This window comes from Grampus griseus, assembly GCF_964374135.1.
Source record: "Grampus griseus genome assembly, chromosome: 4".
Taxonomy (NCBI): Eukaryota; Metazoa; Chordata; class Mammalia; order Artiodactyla; family Delphinidae; genus Grampus; species Grampus griseus.
The window spans coordinates 124043313-124061846 of NC_138997.1; the positions used below are offsets into that span (position 1 = coordinate 124043313).

At 37.8% G+C, this 18534-nt stretch overlaps 1 protein-coding gene across 1 annotated transcript in view; it reads right to left on the reverse strand.

The window, feature by feature from the left end:
* Positions 1-17488: 17488 nt before the first annotated feature.
* Positions 17489-18534, reverse strand: part of TNIP3 (TNFAIP3 interacting protein 3) — an 89513-nt gene continuing 88467 nt past the window's right edge. Inside the window, exon 13 of the mRNA XM_082653477.1 lies at positions 17489-17951. Coding sequence (XP_082509603.1) covers positions 17920-17951 — 32 coding nt within the window. The 3' untranslated portion in view covers positions 17489-17919. The remainder of the gene's footprint in view (positions 17952-18534) is intronic.

Here is an 18534-nt window from a genome sequence, read left to right on the forward strand (position 1 = left end):
ATGCATTAGAGCAAATTAATATTAACTTTAATATTACTAATATTAATAATAATGTTCAACACTACCATGTTTAATGCCATGGTGGTAATGTAGTTACTGAGGCTTTGCTGAAACATGACAACTGCTAATAACTGCTGCTTTTTGAATGCCTACTATGTGCCAGGGGATTTATGTACATTATTAGTCTTCCAAAAACTCTGTCAGATGTGTAAACCTTGTAATTAAGATATAGGGACTCTGGCAAAAAAAAAAAAAAAAAGGAAAAAAAAAGCCCAAGTAAATTGCTTAAGATTGCCCAAGTAGTAAGTGGGAGAGATGGGCTCAAACTTAGGTCTGTCTGACTCCAAATCCCATGAGTTTCCACAACAATGTGTTATCATTTTAGTGTTTTTCTCTAAGAAGAAGGAAAATTATTTTAATATATTTGGAAACAATATTATCTTTTTATTTTAAGATTTTGCAAGGCAGAATAGGAACATAATCTATCATAAAAGTACGTTTGGTATCGCAAACTCCAGGAAAATAATGGACGCCTTTCTAAAGGATGCAGCAATTCTCCCCCACTGATTTCGCATAGCATTCATCTATAGAATTTAACTTTTTCTAGATTCCTGGAGGAAAAATCCCTCCTTACATGATAAAATTAAAGGCATATTCATAACCAAAAATTCCTCTAAGCAGAATTGAATTTTAAAACTTCCAGCAAAAAGAGACTGACGTCTCAGCAGAAGGTAAATAAAGATACTTTCTGCATCTTCTACATTAATTGACACTCATTTTAAAATATACTGATTAGTTGATGGACAGTGAACTAAGGAAGTTTCACCTTCTAGTAAATTATGTGAAGTAGTGGCACCTACAGACAATGTATGATATTGCAGTCTAGCATCATTAGAAAGAAATTCTAAAGACTTTAATATAGGAAGAACCTGTTTTGTCAGGTTTTAATTTGTATTTATTTATTTTAAAATTTATTTATTTTTTACTTTTTTAAATTTTTGGCTGCGTTGGGTCTTTGTTGCTGTGTGTGGGCTTTCTCTGTTTGCAGCGAGGGGGGCTACTCTTCGTTGTGGTGCGCAGGCTTCTCATTGCAGTGGCTTCTCTTGTGGCGGAGCACGGGCTCTAGGCACGCAGGCTTCAGTAGTTGTGGCATGCGGGCTCAGTAGTTGTGGCACGCGAGCTCTAGAGCACAGGCTCAGTAGTTGCGGCAGACAGGCTTACTTACTCTGTGGCATGTGCAATCTTCCTGGGCCAGGGCTTGAACCTGTGTCCCCTGCACTGGCAGGCGGATTCTTAACCACTGCGCCACCAGGGAAGCCCCTGTTTTGTCAGGTTTTTAAAATTACAGAATGCATCTTCCTGGAAAAATACACTATGTCTGGAGTATAAGTAGTTACAGAATATGCACGGCACATCTTTCTGACATCTCAATTTTATTCGACATTTATATACGAAAATAAATGTTTATTGTGACTTAGATGGCACAATTAGCCTGATTTTTTTTTTTTTATCTATGATGGAAATCTTCCAAAAGTGTCTCTGTTTCAAACGCATTCATTTTCGTCTTGCTATTAGAGGTTCTTCAGTGGAAAACTTTTAGAAATATTGGATCTAGCTCATTCCCTTTGTTTGAAAGATGAGAAAAGTCATGTGCCAGCTTGTGTCTAGGCTCAGAGAAAAGTTCAGGGAAGACAGACTTACAGACTCTTATTCTTCATTCTTTCCATCTGAATTTACCACAGGGTCCCCGTTTGTATGGTAGATACTCAATCCAAATAGGAAAAAAAATGTTCACTTTGGGGAATCACAAACACGTGGTCAAAAGAATTTGGGGAATGTGAGAAGTTCTATAACCTCGGAATCACTGAAAATTGGTAGCAATGCTACAATAAAAATCTCCCATGGGAGAAATTCTGCAGGTTCTCAAAGGACTATGAGTGACGTCGAGCAATTCCAACAGCAAGCACGTCTTCTTGCTCATCATCAGTCTCTTTTTGCTGGAAGTTTTAAAATTCAATTCTGCTTAGAGGAATTTTTGGTTATGAATATGCCTTTAATTTTGTCATGTAAGACAGCAATTAAATCACCAGCATTAGCTTTATAGCACAGTTAACATTCTGAAACACATCTATTCCATATAATGAAAGATACTCAAATTTAGGCCAAATTTTTAAGTTCAAAGAATAGCTTTAAAATAAGACTGCCAATGAGTGTTTATTGTTTGATGTGCAGCTAGTTAGATATCCAGATTTTGGGGGTCATACATGTCTTTGTGTTCTACTTTGCTTTATCAGAAAGCAAAAGGACTTAGATGTGGCCTAACAGTAGACAGATAACTTCAAAATTTCCAAATGATTCTTCAAAATGAAATAATAGACTGAGGTTGGCAAAAATAAGAACTGAAAATATGTAAGGATCATTACTGCAGCAGATAGCCCAGCCAGGCTCAAATGGGTGCAAATTAGCTGTTACCATGTTGCTGAAGAGGCACGCATTTGGCTTTTAGTCAAAGCGACGTGGTCAACATGGAAACATTATTGTTGCACGTAACTAGTGTCTCAGATGTAGGGAGCCTCCAGGGTTTGTTAATTCAGCAACTTAAGAAAGCCGTTAAATACCCAGAATTATGCTTTTTCTTCTATCAGCCTTGCCATCTGGGATAGCCCCTTTCATGCTCGCAAAATGATTCTATCTGCAAACTTTACATCCTCACACATCAATGTCCAGAGGAAAAACAAACTCAAGAGCCCTCTCTCACATGTCTTTCTTAAGAGCTTAGACTCTTTCTCCAGGAGTTATTCCAGCAGATTTCCACTCATGCCTTATTAGATTGGGATCAGGTATCTCTTTCCAGCTCAATCTCCAAATGGAAAGGGAAATTGAACTACTGTGTTATGATTGGTTGAAGGCAATCAGGATTCTTGGGGCTGTGACTGGGGCAGGACTAATCTTTCCTGAGCCCTAATACCTGCATCAAATATGGGTTCTACAGAAGGAAAAAGGGCTCTTGGCAAAAAACCAAGTGTCTCCTACACGGCACATCATAAAGCAACAGAAATTAACATCCCCAAGGATCGATGGGGAGAAACTTTTAGCATGGAAGGTACCTTGATATAAAATAGAATGTATAGGGACTTCCCTGGTGGCGCAGTGGTTAAGAATCTGCCTGCCAATGCAGGAGACATGGGTTTGAGCCCTGGTCCGGGAATATCCCATATGCCGTGGAGCAACTAAGCCCGTGTGCCACAGCTACTGAGCCTGTGCTCTAGAGCCTGTGAGCCACAACTACTGAGCCCACATGCTGCAACTACTGAAGCCCCTGCACCTAGAGCCCGAGCTCTGCGACAGGAGAAGCCACCACAATGAGAAGCCCACACACTGTAACGAAGAGTAGTAGCAGTGGCAACTAGAGAAAGCCCGTGCACAGCAACGAAGACCCAACACAGTCAAAAAATAAATTAATAAATTAATTAATTAAAAAAATAGAATGTATAAGTGAAAGATATGCTTAGAGGACTTAAAGAAAGGAAAACACATTAGGTCAGTGTTTCCATCTATCCCTTCTGCTATCTGGGAATTTTATCTCTGACTCCTAATCACCAAAGGCAAAGGCAGACTACATCTTAAGGCTACTTTTCTCAGCTAGTATGTATACAAAGTACAAGAAGGATAATGACTTGTCTTGCAAAATACTGGGACAGCAAAAGGGTTTTGGTCCGGCTGCCTCTTTCCCCAGCACAACTCCATGGGTTCTTTGGGCTTACACACACACACAAATTCATAAAGGCTGTTTCTAGCATTGCTGAGTGCCTGATCTTGGGTTGTGGCATCCTGTGGGAGAAGGGGCACAGGAGATGAAAAGGAAGGTGTTTGTTCTCAGGAAGAATTCAATGTAAGGGTCTTGTCAAACAATGTAGATTATGTAGATAATATAATGGAAGTTTATGTTGACAATTTCATTTACAGTGCATATTCTTATCATGTTCTACATTATGGTTACAAAGTAGATTATAGGATTTTTTTCCTCAAACAAGATTGAAAAGTTCAAAGGGATGTTATTTTAATAAATCTCTGAGCCAGAATCACATAACAGTATCATTTGAAGAAGAATTCTTAACCTTCTCTGTGGAAACTTGAAAAACATTAAAGAAAGGCAAGCCTCAAGACTTTCTACTAAAATAACTGGTTATAAACATTTTTTAGCATAAAAGAAAATTGTACTTGGATATCCTATCTAATAGCGATTAATGTCCTAAAATTATATTTAGCTAAACCATATTTAGCTGTACTAAAGAAAGCTCAGGCTCTTTTCAGATCTAATATGATTCCAAGAATTCTAAGATTTTATGTATTACTTAATGTTGTTGTTCTTTTTGTTACTGAGTATTTGAAAACTACACAGCTTCATAAATTTAACAACTATTTATTCAGTAACTCATACACGCCAGGAACTGACTGTTCTGAGTGCTTGGGATACATTTGTGAACAAAAGTAGACAAAAGATTGAAGCCCTTGTGAGCTAATATTCTAGTGAGGAAAAGAGAGACCACGAATGATAAACATAGCAGATTAATAGATATACTATGATAGAAAGTAATAAGTGCAATGGGGGAATACAGAGCAGGGTGAGAAAATCTAGAGCATAAGAGACATTGCCTCTTTTTTTATGTTTTTTTTAAATTAATTTTTATTGGAGTATAGTTGCTTTACAATGTTGCGTTAGCTTCTACTGCACAGCAGACGTTGCCTTTTTAAATGAGGTGGATAGGGTAGACCTCATGGTGAAAGATGTATGTATATCTTATAAAGTATGTGTATATATAATATAATATATATTTACATGAGTACATAAATACAAGCTACGTTAAAATGAAATATTAACTATATGTATGTTTCTACACTGAAAGTCTATTAATATATTTCCCACTAATTTAAAATTTGCGATTAATTCAAACACTACATTGGTTAAAAATTTACCTTTGTGTTTTCCATGAAGAGCTTTTAATAGCATAAAATGACTTCAAAGAATGTTTTTATAATATTTTTTGTTTTTCTTGATTCTAACAGCTTGCTTATTTTAGGAAATTCAGAATATTAAAAAGAAAGAAAACAAAAATCACCCATAATCCCACTGCTCATAGATAAATACTAATATTTTAGAAAGATTCCTCCCTTTCTTCATACCTGTCCTTTTTCCTCTTTCCTCCCTCCCTCTCCCCTTCCTCCTTCACTTCCTTCCTTCCAATCTTCCTTTTATCCACCTAGATAGAATTAAAAATAGTTATATAAATGGATAGGGTTTTTTTTTTTTTTAATTGAGGCTATGCATAGGTCTTCAATCTCTTATCTGAAAACTCTGGAATCAAAATGTGCTTGAGAATTGATTGGGTATAAAAAGGTAATTTTATATAAACTGTACATTACATAATATCCCTAGTGTGGTCTGGGGCAGGACCCTGCAATCAAATACATTAATAGTGAAATGTTTGTTCATAATACATGAGATTAATAAAGACCATAAACAGCCTCATATGAGTTACAGTCATATTTTGCTATTAATTGACTCACAGTTCATCACAAATAGTCTCTTGTTTTTCTGAGCTTATTAGATTTCAGAATTGCAGATAATGAATTGTGAACCTAAGCACATTTTTTTAAATGGTGTCGTTTCTTAAAGTTGTATTTTAGAAAAAAATTAAAAAATTTTTTAAAAAAAGAACTTTTTTAAAAGTTATGTTAACATTCTATCATGTTAAGGTTTTGTAAACAATTTTGATAGTGACAAAATAGCTTACATATTAAAAATGTATTAAATATATTTTAAGCATGTTAGCCACTTGTTCACCATATTTGATGTCTATGTTTTTCTAGTTTATGTTTGCCTATTAATGTTGTTTTTAAAAATATTTACAGATATTACATGTATCAGTAAATACCACATATGATACCTGTGGTGTCATCATACTCATGGCTGCATCTGTAGACCAAATCTGTAGATTCTTTTTTGTTTGTTTCACCTTAGGGTTCACTTTAATGAAGTGAATAGTGTTGCACATTCTATGGGTCTGGACAAAAGTATGATGACATATATCAATCATAATGTCAAAGTATTTTCACTGCTCATAAAAACTTCTGGAATCTGTATTCCTCTCCCCTCTCCCCCCAAACTACTGACAACCACTGATCTTTTTATTGTTTCCACAGCTTTGCCTTTTCCAGAATGGCATATAGAATCTATTTTTCTTTTTTTTTCTCCTTGAAAAGAGAGCTTCAAAGCCTTTATGTCTATAAGACCACTCATGGCCCGCGCATGCGTGGACTGGATGGGCTCCAGGTGGCAAACTCCCCCACTAAATACTGTAGCTTTTCTTCCAATATTGAGCCCTGTCCCACTGGTCCTGCCCAGCAGTCACGTGGAGGACGTGTGTTGGGTATTTGTTGGGTATTTTGTGCCCCTTGTCACAATGAGCCCAGATTCCTGTCAAGTGTGTTGTAAACAGACGAGCCATTTCTTCACGCTCCCTACTCTGAGCACACCCCTATAAGATGTTTTCAGTTATGTCTTTCTTTTAAGATTTTATATTTTCCTTTTTACCCCTCAATCCATCTAGAATAAACTCTTCAGCTACAATGTAACTTCTAAAAAAAACATTTTAAAGATACATTATAGCTATATAGATATTATAGATATATAGTTTATATAGAGAGATATATATAAACATGAGCATTTGCACATGGTATAAGATTTTGACAGGTACTTTCTGAGGATCCTCTCTGACTTTTGGGAGCCATCTGGCTCAGAGAGCTGCTCTCAACCACGTGGAAGGTTTAGGATTAGAGCCCTGACCCTGTCAGTAAGGACCACGTGGTCCAACACTGCAGGTGCTGGGTCAGTATGAGGAAGGTTCTTAGTCAAGAATTATCTTCAAAAAAATCAAAGACAGTGATATCCAAGTGGATGAAAAAGTGAAGAAAGAAAAGCAGCTTTTTTCTTAATTTCCTTTTTTACTTAAACAAATAGCTTCAGGTGTATCTTTGGAGTATCTGTACTTCCAGTTTTTGAAATAATCTAATTATGAACTAGGAGGCATATTCTATTGAAACTAATCGACAATCTGATTGTCTTTTGGAAATTGGAGTTGTCTTGCAGACAGGAACATCAAGAGTGTGACTGAAGCTGGAATATTGCCATTTTGGATCTCCAAAATGGCTCTATATAAAGTGACATATGTAAGTTCAGCTTGCAAACTAGGCTATAACATAAAAAGTCCTCATTTTGCAAATTGCTAACCCCATATCCACACCTGTGATTTAGCTTCTCCTTGAATGATATGATTTGTTTTTCTAAAGAAGGTAAATGTGAAAACTGGAATCTGAGTTTAACTTGAAATTCCTCAGAACTGCAAGATAGAATAAAAATTTTGAAAAGAATTTTGTGTAATAGCCAAAATGTAAAATGCTCTTAGGTTTTAAAAGTAAACACTTCTGGCTCATGTAGCCCTTGGCTTTGAACTGTGGCCTATATATAATGAAACTAATAACTTTCAGATTTTTAAACAGAAAGATAAACTCTCAGGGAGGCAGGCTCTTTGCATGGTACCATTGCTACATTCTAACTAACCCTAGATGTGGGAGCACTTTAATGTATTTTTTAAAATGAAAATATATACTACTAAGAAATAAGGTATTTATAATCACTTTACCATAAATTAAGACATTATAAAGCCATTTATATAAAATGTAATGTAATTTAATTTTTGCATATTATTTATACAAGGATACCCCTGAAAGATGACTGAAAAGATAAATGAAAAATGAAAGTATAATGCCAAAAAAATGACAAGTGTTTCTCCATTATTGCCTTGTATGTCAAGTTGTCCAGCATTGGTTGGTATTCTCTCTACAGTTCCTTTGTAGACCAACTGATTTTTTTAGTTTAGAAACTTGTATGAGAATTTTTTAAAGTTTATGATTATTATTTTTGTAATACAAATAGTTTTTTCAGAGTGTGTCTGTATAGTCTTTATTTTAGTTCATTCTGTCTGGATCAAGATGAGCTCTTTTTTTTTTTTTTTTTTTTTTTGCGATATGCGGGCCTCTCACTGCTATGACCTCTCCCATTGCGGAGCACAGGCTCTGGACGCACAGGCCCAGCGGCCGTGGCTCACGGGCCCAGCCGCTCCGCGGCATGTGGGATCCTCCCGGATCGGGGCACGAACCCGCGTCCCCTGCATCGGCAGGCGGACTCTCAACCACTGCGCCACCAGGGAAGCCCCAAGATGAGCTCTTTTAATTTGCATGCTTTGATCCATTTTCAGTTGCTTTCAAATTGAACATCGTTATCACTCCTTGTTGGGTTTTCCTGGGGCTTACATCTTGATTGGTCTGCCCCTCTGTCTATCACCATCGACCTGGAACATCCCACCCATTCTTCCCATCATCTGCAGCTGTGTCTTCCTCAACTGGGTCTATACCACCCACCCTATGGGTGTGCTGTACTTCTTTTCCTGTACTTCTAGCCTGTCGCAGCCACTGAAGTTAACCCTATGTCTTTGAGTGGTATGTGATAGGATAACCCTTTCTGTGTTTGAGCCACTCTTTTAATAAGCATAATATATCTAAACTTAACAGAGAATAATCACTTTTTATGCTTTTGTCTTGCAGAGATAATCTTTGGATGGCATCTGATTTTTGTGTTAATTCTATTTATGGTATCTTTATCAACATGACTTAAATTCTCCACAAGCTGGGAACAGTTCACAGAGTGAGTTTTGTAACTTGCAATTTCACATGAAAAGATCTGAGAACTCCTACAGTAAAAGCTGGGTTGGACAAAGCATTTCTTAACGTTTATGAGGAAATCCTTTCCTGCACAGCTCCTATTTTTCCTCCTATCAAGCACATTTTGGGAAATGTTACCCAAGAGAAATTTCTTTAACCGTCACAGTAAGCAAAGGGAGCTAACATATGATGAAAACCACCCAACCGCCAAACATCACATATTTGATATCGTTTAACTTTTTACAAAAATCTGAGATTGTTTTCTTGTCATTTTTCAGTTATGAGAACTGAGGTTTATTCACATCAGACACACTTGCTCACATTCATACCTGTGCAGTCAGGGCCAGAATCTGTACCTGACTCCAAATCCCGGGCTTTTTCTACAAAACTTACTCATTCATTACATTCTTATTTGATAGAAGTGAATCTCTTGAAGATCTCAGATAAAAGCTCTTAAATTATCTCAACTATTCCTATTGGGAAAAAAACTCCTATTTTTACCTGATGATTTTTTCATTTTACTGGAAAGCAATCAGTGGAGGGTGAAGGCAATAGATGCTAAATAATTTGGTAATGAAGCAAGAATTAATGTCTAAAGGTAAATTAAAAGTTTGCTAAACATTGTTAGTGGTAATTTCTTTTGAAAAACATACGACAAACTGGAAAAAAATTAAATTTATGAATATAAATATAAATTTATGTCAGAAACATTGGCCTACCACTTCCTTATATTTAAAAAATTCATTTTAACTTTGTTCTTAAAGTTTCTTAGTGATTAATCTATGTCCTGGGATTAACTTTAATGTTTTATGGGGAAGATAGATTTCTGCCATACTGTTGGAACCTATTGAACTAGGAGTAATAATAAATTAAAGAAAAAATTAAAGGCTAGTTTTTCTTTTGGGGAAAATGGATCTACATTTTGCTAATTAATTAAATAATACATTTTGATAAAAAACTTACAAAGTTCTGCTAGAATATTTGAATATTATAATAGTTTGCTCACTTTAAATTGCCAAATTTTGACTGATTGCCTTCTGTGATTTATAGAAGGAAGATAATACTTCTAGAGACATTGAATGACCGAGGAATAGGTTGGAAATTAAAAGGAGATTCAATCTCCCCTGGCTTCAATTCATTCTCCCCACAGCTGCTAGAATACTTTTCCTTAGACATTAGAAAGAATAGGAACTGCCTCTCTTTAGTATCACCCACGCATCATGCCACACAAGGTACAGTTTTATGCAAATAAAAGAAATTTCCAATAAAATGACAATGACAAATAATAATCCCAAATAGATAATTGATCAAGATGAGAGTTACGATATGTGTAGAATTGGCCAAATGTCCAAAAATGTATTGGTTTACAAGAAATTTTTAAGCCATCAGAAATTTTACCTTAACTTCTTATTGAGGAGCTGCTCTGTATTTGAATTCACATTTTGCTGCAGAATAACCTGAAGTTTATAATGCTAGAGTTTAACTTTGCTGGAAAGTAACGCCACCATCTCACTGATTTTTAAAGCAGAACTCATTTGGTGTAGTTCTTTCAAAAAGGAATTCTATTACCTATGATTTATTTATTAACAACGTATTAAAATGTAGATCATCAGTTATATGCAAGTAGGCACTTCATTGAAAGAAATAAGGAAATTAGACGTGGGCTTTGGTGGTTTTATTTCACTGGAACTTTTCCCAAAGTTGCTTCATGAAAATATTTTCTTAAGGAGCTTTGTCAGGTTTTGGAGGAAATTCAAATGAGTAATTGTATTTTATTTTTATTATGAAGTTTTCCACTTTAAAATATATTTGAGTGTACTGTGCAATGGTCCAAGGTAATATTTTGTCAGACTTGCAAGCATAGCATTTGAATTGTTTAACTCATCTGATTATATTGGATCTGATTATATTATTATAAAGCTACCATCAGTCCTACTTTCCATTTTCAGAGATATAATAAAGAAAAAAATGTGTATATTTTATGTGTACATATATTCTTCACAAGACCCTTGACCTAAACTCTGAGCTTTAACTCCCACATTTGTGATGAAGATTCATTTGTTTCAAACTAGAGAAACTAACTCTGACTGACTTAAACAACTGATTGGAGAGATACTGGGTTACTCACATGAGTAAGAGGGAAGTTGTAGAACATGGTCAATCTTAAGGGGCCAAGGTAGCAACCACGATCTCCTCAAGGCACTCTGTTGCCTTGAAGTTCAAATTCCAGCAAGGGAAAGTCCAACCGGCCTGGTTTGGATCACATGGTTGTCCCTTGCCTAGGAGAGGACAGGACACTTTAGATCAAACTAGGTCCAGTGGGGAAAAAGATAATTTTCCTAAAGGATATTAAGGTGCTATTCCGAAAAGAAGATGGAATGGGTGTTTGGAAATCAAGAAAGCAACAGTCTCTCAAATACCTTTAATAAAGTATTATGCTAGAGTAACTTTGCTCAGAGAACCAGGAAATCTTATGTGTATTTTTTATCATTCTTTTGAGTATGCACATGCAAAGATATATAAGGAATAATATTGCCTAATAATTGACCTTAAAGCATATAATTGACAAGAGGTATTGAGCTATGTCTAAGACTGAGTTAATTGGAAGTATCCCATTTTATAAATGAGGTAGTTACCATATATATAACCCAAGTTTTAACTCCGAGCTCGTATAGATAGAGAAATTTGTTACAGCATTTAGAAAACTGGTGATTTTATTCACATATATCTGTTGGGAGAGAATCCTCCTTGGGAATATCCCATTTCTTTACATCTCGCAGGCAGAGACACTGATTGCCTTAGTTCTGGATTATCTTTTCAAAGATATTTTTCAGGGGTTTCCCTGGTGGCGCAGTCGTTAAGAATCCACTTGCCAATGCAAGGAACACAGGTTTGAGCCCTGGTCCAGGAAGGTCCCACATGCTGCGGAGCAACTAAGCCTGTGTGCCACAACTACTGAGCCTGCACTCTAGAGCCCGCGAGCCACAACTACTGAGCCCGTGTGCCACAACTACTGAAGCCTATGTGCCTAGGGCCCGTGCTCTGCAACAAGAGAAGCCACCGCAATGAGAAGCCCGTGCACCGCAATGAAGAGTAGCCCCCGCTCACAGCAACTAGAGAAAGCCCGCACGCAGCAACGAAGACCCAACACAGCCAAAAATTAAAAAAAAAAAAAAATATATATATATATATATACACATATATATATATATATATTTTTTTTTTTCCAGAAGATAGAGGAAGTATCTCCTTCTAGAGTAGGTGGCAGACAGGTTTGCTGCCCAATATAATAAAGATAATGTCTCTTTCCAAAGCAACAGTCAGGCAGGATTACTGCCCATCATAAAAGGCTTGGGTTCTCTAAATTTAGGGTTCCTTTCCTGTAATGTGGCCACTGCCTGTGTAGGTGTCACCTGGCCCTCTTCACTTTGCCCTGTGGGAATCAGGCTCAGATAACGGGCACAAGGAAATGCTGATACTGTGGCTACTTCTATTGCTGGGAGTAATAAAGTCTTCTGTCTCTGACCCAGGAATCTTGTGTCTTCTGCTAGCATTCCTGAAACCATGGCAGCTGACTTATGTATTTCAGACTTTTACAGCTCTTGACAATAGCAGCCTTTATCAACATTGACATTTTTCTTTATAGATATTGAAACCAAGGAATTTATTGAGTCCCTACCATGTACCAGCCACTGTGTTAACCTCTTCATATACATAATTTAATCCTTAAATAATCCCATAAATTGATAACTATTTTCTTCATTTTGTGCCTTAGCACTTAGAGAATTCATTAGAATTCTTTTCAGAGAGAGCCTTGCCATTTGTCTGTCTGTTTGTTTTGGTGACACAATACCTTGATAATACTCTTGAGTAGAGGGTAATACCTCAAGGACACATTTGAAAAATAAATGACTGTCATTATATTTATGACAAAGGGGTAAATGTTTGTTGCTACTGAAAGAAGGGAAAGAGTTGGAAGTTAGTGAAAATGTCAAAGACTGAATACTAAGTGGAAAAAGGCAGAAGAGAGAGTAAAAATAAAAATAACAAGGCAATAAAGCTGTGGTAGAGGGCAAGGCAGGGTACACAAATACTAGATAGGAGCCTGTAGTGGGATGCTATGAATGCAATCCCCATGATCCCACAAATATTTAGGACGGACTGTACAAACCATGAGAAACTCATTTCAGGGATTAGATTACTTGCGGATCCGCTGGAAGGTTCAGGGATTAGATTACTTGCGGATCCTCTGGAAGGTTCCGAATTTCATATCCAGGTTTACATCCAGGGTGACATGAGGTTTGGGGGTCATGGTGAGTTGGCAGAACAGAGATGGCAAGCCAGAAGTCCTTGACGCCCCCAAATACTATGTGGGATACTATTCAAGGAAAACCTGATGCTCATAGAGGTTGAGTATTTTGGTCAAACTCCCAGAGTTATTGTGCTGCGTGGCAGAGGTTTTAAAAACCGAACCTTTTCATTATGTTTAAGTAGAGAATCGCAGAAATACAGCCAAGAAGGTTTTTTTCACTTAACTTATGTGGAACCCAAATATCAAAGCAATGAACATAACCAAGCTGGTGCAAATGATTTTCCATGCTTGATTCAGATATTTTGAGTATGTCGGCTATCTCCTGCGTGGTATAACAATGATTGCTCTCAAGTAATGTCTTGATTTGATCGCTATCAACTTCAACTGTTCTACCCGACTGTGGAGCATCGATCGGCTAGAAATCTCCAGCACGAAACGTCGCAGACCACTTTAGACATGTTTGATCAGTCACAGCACCTTCTCCATACACTGCACAAATCTTTTTTTGCATTTCAGTTGCATTTTTACCTTTCTCGAAATAGTAAAGCATAATATGCCAAAAATGTTGCTTTGCTGCTGTTTCAAAGGTCTCTGGTTTATGGGACTAGATGAATGACAATGCTGTAGATGAAAATAGGAAATAGAGTGGGTTTAGAAGGGACGATGGCATCCATCACAGTTTGGGACACACTGAGCTCTTTATTAGGAATCAGGAGAGGGGTCTGGATTAAGTAATAGGAATCTGGAGACCCCCGTGTAAGTTACCACATCTGAGAGAACTTGAGATCATACTGTTTACATTCATGCTAGCATCCATCTTGCCTTTTTGAAACTTCCGTTACTTAAAAGGAACATGAGAAAAGTCTGAAGAAAGGAAACAGAAGGGAAAGACATGTTTTTGGTTGGCATTCAGGAGTGGTCAGGAAGCAGGAAGACATTAGGGTCTCCACCCAGGAACAGAGAGAAAGAACCTATGGAAGTTAAACAGAATCAAAGGAGGAACGGCTTAAGTCTCATTCTTTACATGCTAAATCCGGCTCAATGCTGTAACCCCTCGTGAGAAATGTGGAGTATCATCTCAGCCTAGGCCGGAGCCTGCGATATCGCACGTGTTCCCTCAGCCCCCCCTTCCCAGGGCGGATGGAAATGGCCCGAGTGTGGCAAATGCACCTGAAGCGACACACTGAGCAGCTTCCCCAGCACAAAGCCAGCCTCTCGGCCTGCAGAGGCGTCTCCAAGTGGAGGGGGCCTCGTGCTTGCCAGACGCCTCTGTGCTGGCTGATGTGGGTCGTCATCTGACGGCCGCAGAGGGGGAGAGGGAGAAGGAAGCTGTGAGGTTCCCCCGAAGATGTGCAAATGCTCCCCCCAGTCAAGGGGAGACTCGGGGAAATCGGCTCATATGATGATTCTCCCAACAAACTAATTCTCAGGAATAGGTTAAGAGCATTGGGAAGCCCTGGGGTTGGGTTTAGTTTACCAAAGCAGTACTTCGTGAGCCTCATATATTGTGCTCCCCCTTCTGCTGCTGGAGTGGAGTAAAGTGGAAGAAGAGCAGACAGAAATTATCTTACCTTCTGAGCGCAGGACACAAAGTGGTGAAACTCACGCATTTCCACAAACGTTAAATTCCCCTCCTATTACTCAGCAATTATTGGCAAGTTAATTGGTTCTAGATCTCAACATTATCACTTCCTGTAGGAGGCTTAAGATAGAGTTTGTCAATATTCTTGGCAATATATTACACACACACCAGCATTTGAGGCAAAATGGAAAGATATAACTTTATTATGCAAAATTTTCAATTTGAATATATCTACCTAGCCACAAATGGAGAAACTAGAGTCCCACAGTGCTGCCTGGAAAGCTGGGGAGGCAGAGGTGGGGCGTGTGTGTGTGGTGTGTGTGTGTGTGCGTGTGTGTGGAGGTGCCTGGTGTGTGTGAGTGTGTGTATAGCATGTGTGTGCTGGTAAAACTTTCCTTTTCTATGGAATCACAAAGGCTGGAGGTATAACTGTTTCCCCCAACACCTTTTTCCCTTGGAGCAAAGACTGATGAAAGTGAAGAGGTAGTTATATAAGATGGAAACTAGGCAAGAGAAACTATTTCTAAAATTATTGAAAAGTAAGGATTAGAGCAAACATTTTCTTTTCTTTTGAGCTTGTACCTGGAGCTTAAGCAATTTTAAGCCAGCAAAAGGATCATAGTGTGGCTGCAACAGCAGTGCAACTGATTCTATATCTGCCTAGGATTTAACATCCTGCAGGTGCCCAGGATGATTAGAAGAAAGTGACAGAAATGAAATGGGGCAAAGGGACCCTCAAGTTGGGGAGAATAATGGCTGCTAAATGACTCTGTCCTCCCCTCCAAATATGGACTCAACCAAAATTAGTGCATAGACAAAGAACCAGTGTGAGATGCTTTGAGCTGCCTGGACATTTTTGAAAATAAGTGAGTGTTTAAAGAATAATTGTTAAATTGAATCATTGAATTGGGAGATATACATGTCTTTTAGATTCAATTCTAGCAGTGTCTGAGCTACATGAAAAAGTATCAATACATGAAAGCAACCAATCAGGCCCACACTTCTACCTTTAATACATTTTAACGTTCAATGTACATTTTCCTTTTTCTATGTAGGAACTTAAATGAGATACTTCCCTTAACCCGGGGGTAACATAAATTCTATAAAATATATAGTATTTTTTATCGAAATACTTTCTCCTAGAAGTATGCTCTTATAACTTCAAATTGATGAAGACCCAAAGAACCATAAAACAAGTGGAACTTGCTGGAATAATTTAGGAAGCAGAATTATAGCATGCATAGAACTGGGCAGCCAGCCCTGAGGCAGTTTTGAATCCTGGCTCTGCCATTTTCTTGCCATGGGACTTGGATTAATCACCTGTAACAACGGGATAATTTTATCCCTCTTGCTGGGTGATAGAGCTCAATAAATAAACTAAGGAAAATCATCTGAAGTTAGTCCATGCTTAATAATATTAGAAATTTAGTCTGAAATATTATTTTTGTTGATAAGGAAAATGGGGTTAAAAAAAAAATCTATGCTAGTGAGCGTTACAGGCTGGCCTCACTCCCAGACCTAACTAGACTCCAAGGAAGGTTTTCTTCTGACATCACATCACAACCATGACAAAGTGAATACATCTTTCTCCTCATGTGATACCTTCAAGTCAAAGATTGAATTCTCCATGACCTTTGAAAACTTAAAATATGCCCCTGGCCTTACATTTCCAAAGTAACAGAGACCACCGTGTGGTGTGACTTCCTATCTTTTCAAAGGGATAGAGCTATTCCTCACACAGTTTCTACAAACTGTGTGTGATAATGAAGCAAGTGCCACAGCACAGGGGTGTGACCTTTATAATGAGCTGAGACAGAGACGTCCCCAAATGATCCTGGGAGAGGGTCACAAGAGGGACTGGCTGACTTGCAGGCCGGGGATGTGGAAACCTGTCTTCTTGGAACTACAGTAGTACTCTGAGCAAGGGGTCCTCTTTGCACATTTGCAGTCACCCACCAGGAGTTGAAATGAAATTAGATCTCGCCTAAACTGGATTTTCTCCCAATACATTAGCATTTGTACAATCTTGACAATGTTTGGCCGTTTGCTAATTAGTAGTAGGATGACTTCAGTAATAGTAATGGTATGATTAAATCATGTTTTACTGCTGTTGAATTGACCTATAACAAGGCTACCAAGGGGTACTTCTTATATATACGTTCAATTTTTATTCTGGTGAGCACACCTCAGTTGGCAAATTTAATTCACTACTAGAAGTTGGATTACAATGACTTTTTCACTAATTCAAGGAAATGGAAATTTAAAAAAATACACCAAAATGTTATGATACAACTATTGTTTTTCTGATTCACTTATACTGAAGTATTGGCCAAGAATGATTTGTCTCTTTAATCAGTTGTAGAAAAAACAAACTTTAGTGAATTAACGTAAGAGAAGGATAATTCTTTCTCAAGAATTATCAAGAATTAAATAGTCAAAGATTGAGGTTGAAAGTGTTTAACTGCTTAGTAAGGCTCTTTTGTCTTCCTATTACACAAAGCTTCAAGTATTTCCAGAAATTGAAAAAACAAAAACGATTGAACTGGAATTAAGCAAAATAACTTTTGGAAGTTGGAGCTAGATAGTCTCAGCTCTTATCTCTGGATTGTTTATTGGACTGCAGCTTCAGTTGATGCTCCTGGTTTTCTTTAGTTACTTCTAGAAGTACAGATATCCATGAATCTCACACTCCTGCTTTATACCTCCTCGCAAAGATGATCTCCAGTTGGTTCTAGTAGAATCCTTATTAAATGGATGAATACATTTAAACCTGCTTAATCTTTAGACATCTGTTATGTCACTGTATAATTTAATTGCAATAAAATTTGGATACATTCGTTTTCCGTTTTAATTGGTTTGAGAAGACAGAGTTACGTTTTTTGTTAATAATTACGCAAATGCACAGGAAGAAAAACACAGATTAACTGCAAATCGATGTGTCTCTGAACTACTTCTCTAAGTATATATGTACGCAGCAAAGCCATCACCATCACATTAGGATTTTCTCATTTCGAGGAAGCTGGAAGTTGTGATAGGTTGTATAATTTTGGCCCCTAGGACTTGATCAGGATCTCAGCTGTCACAGCCTTGTCCTCCATCCGTGCCAAAGGGAAACATTACCAGGTATGAGTAGTGGAGGCGGTGATGTGCAGGTGTGGCAGACACAAGCCACAGTAAAAGGAGGAACGAGGGCCCTCAGCCGAGCTCTCCCTCGGCCCGTGTGCTCCTCCAACAGCGTGTGCTTCTACGCATTGGCTTTCTTTTCTGAGGAGAAACCTACGAAAAACAGCAGGAAAATGTTTCAGATTGAAAATTAAGAATTCATTTCTCTTCTTCTGGCTTAGGGCTAACGTAAGCTTCGAGGCTGGCGAGAAAAGAAGTATTTCATTCATGAGCACCCACAAGTTTACACTGAGAAATCAAGAGGCAGCAAATGGAAGGTTATTATTTTCAGGACTGACACATGCTTACCGTTTCGTGAAATCACTTGTGGCCTCGTCCTGATCGTGCCTGACAAGGATACACTACTTCTCATCCTTGCTGTCATTTCGGTGGCTCTGGCGTTTGCTTATGAAAGTGAGTCATATGTGTTACTCTTTGGTTCAGTACTCATCCCACAGAGAGATAACTGCCAAATGAAGTACTTTAAAAATACGATACTGGGTGCGTTCTTGCCGAAGCCATAGAAAAGATCACAGTGCTTACGATGTGAGAGTGTGTCATGAAAACCAATATGAAAAATTTGGAATATTTTAGTAAGACCAGGATAAAATGCCACAAATAAGTGCCATAGGGAAAACAAAATCAAAGAAGTCTACTCATGGCAACAGAAAAAAAATCGCATAAATGCCAAGAAATA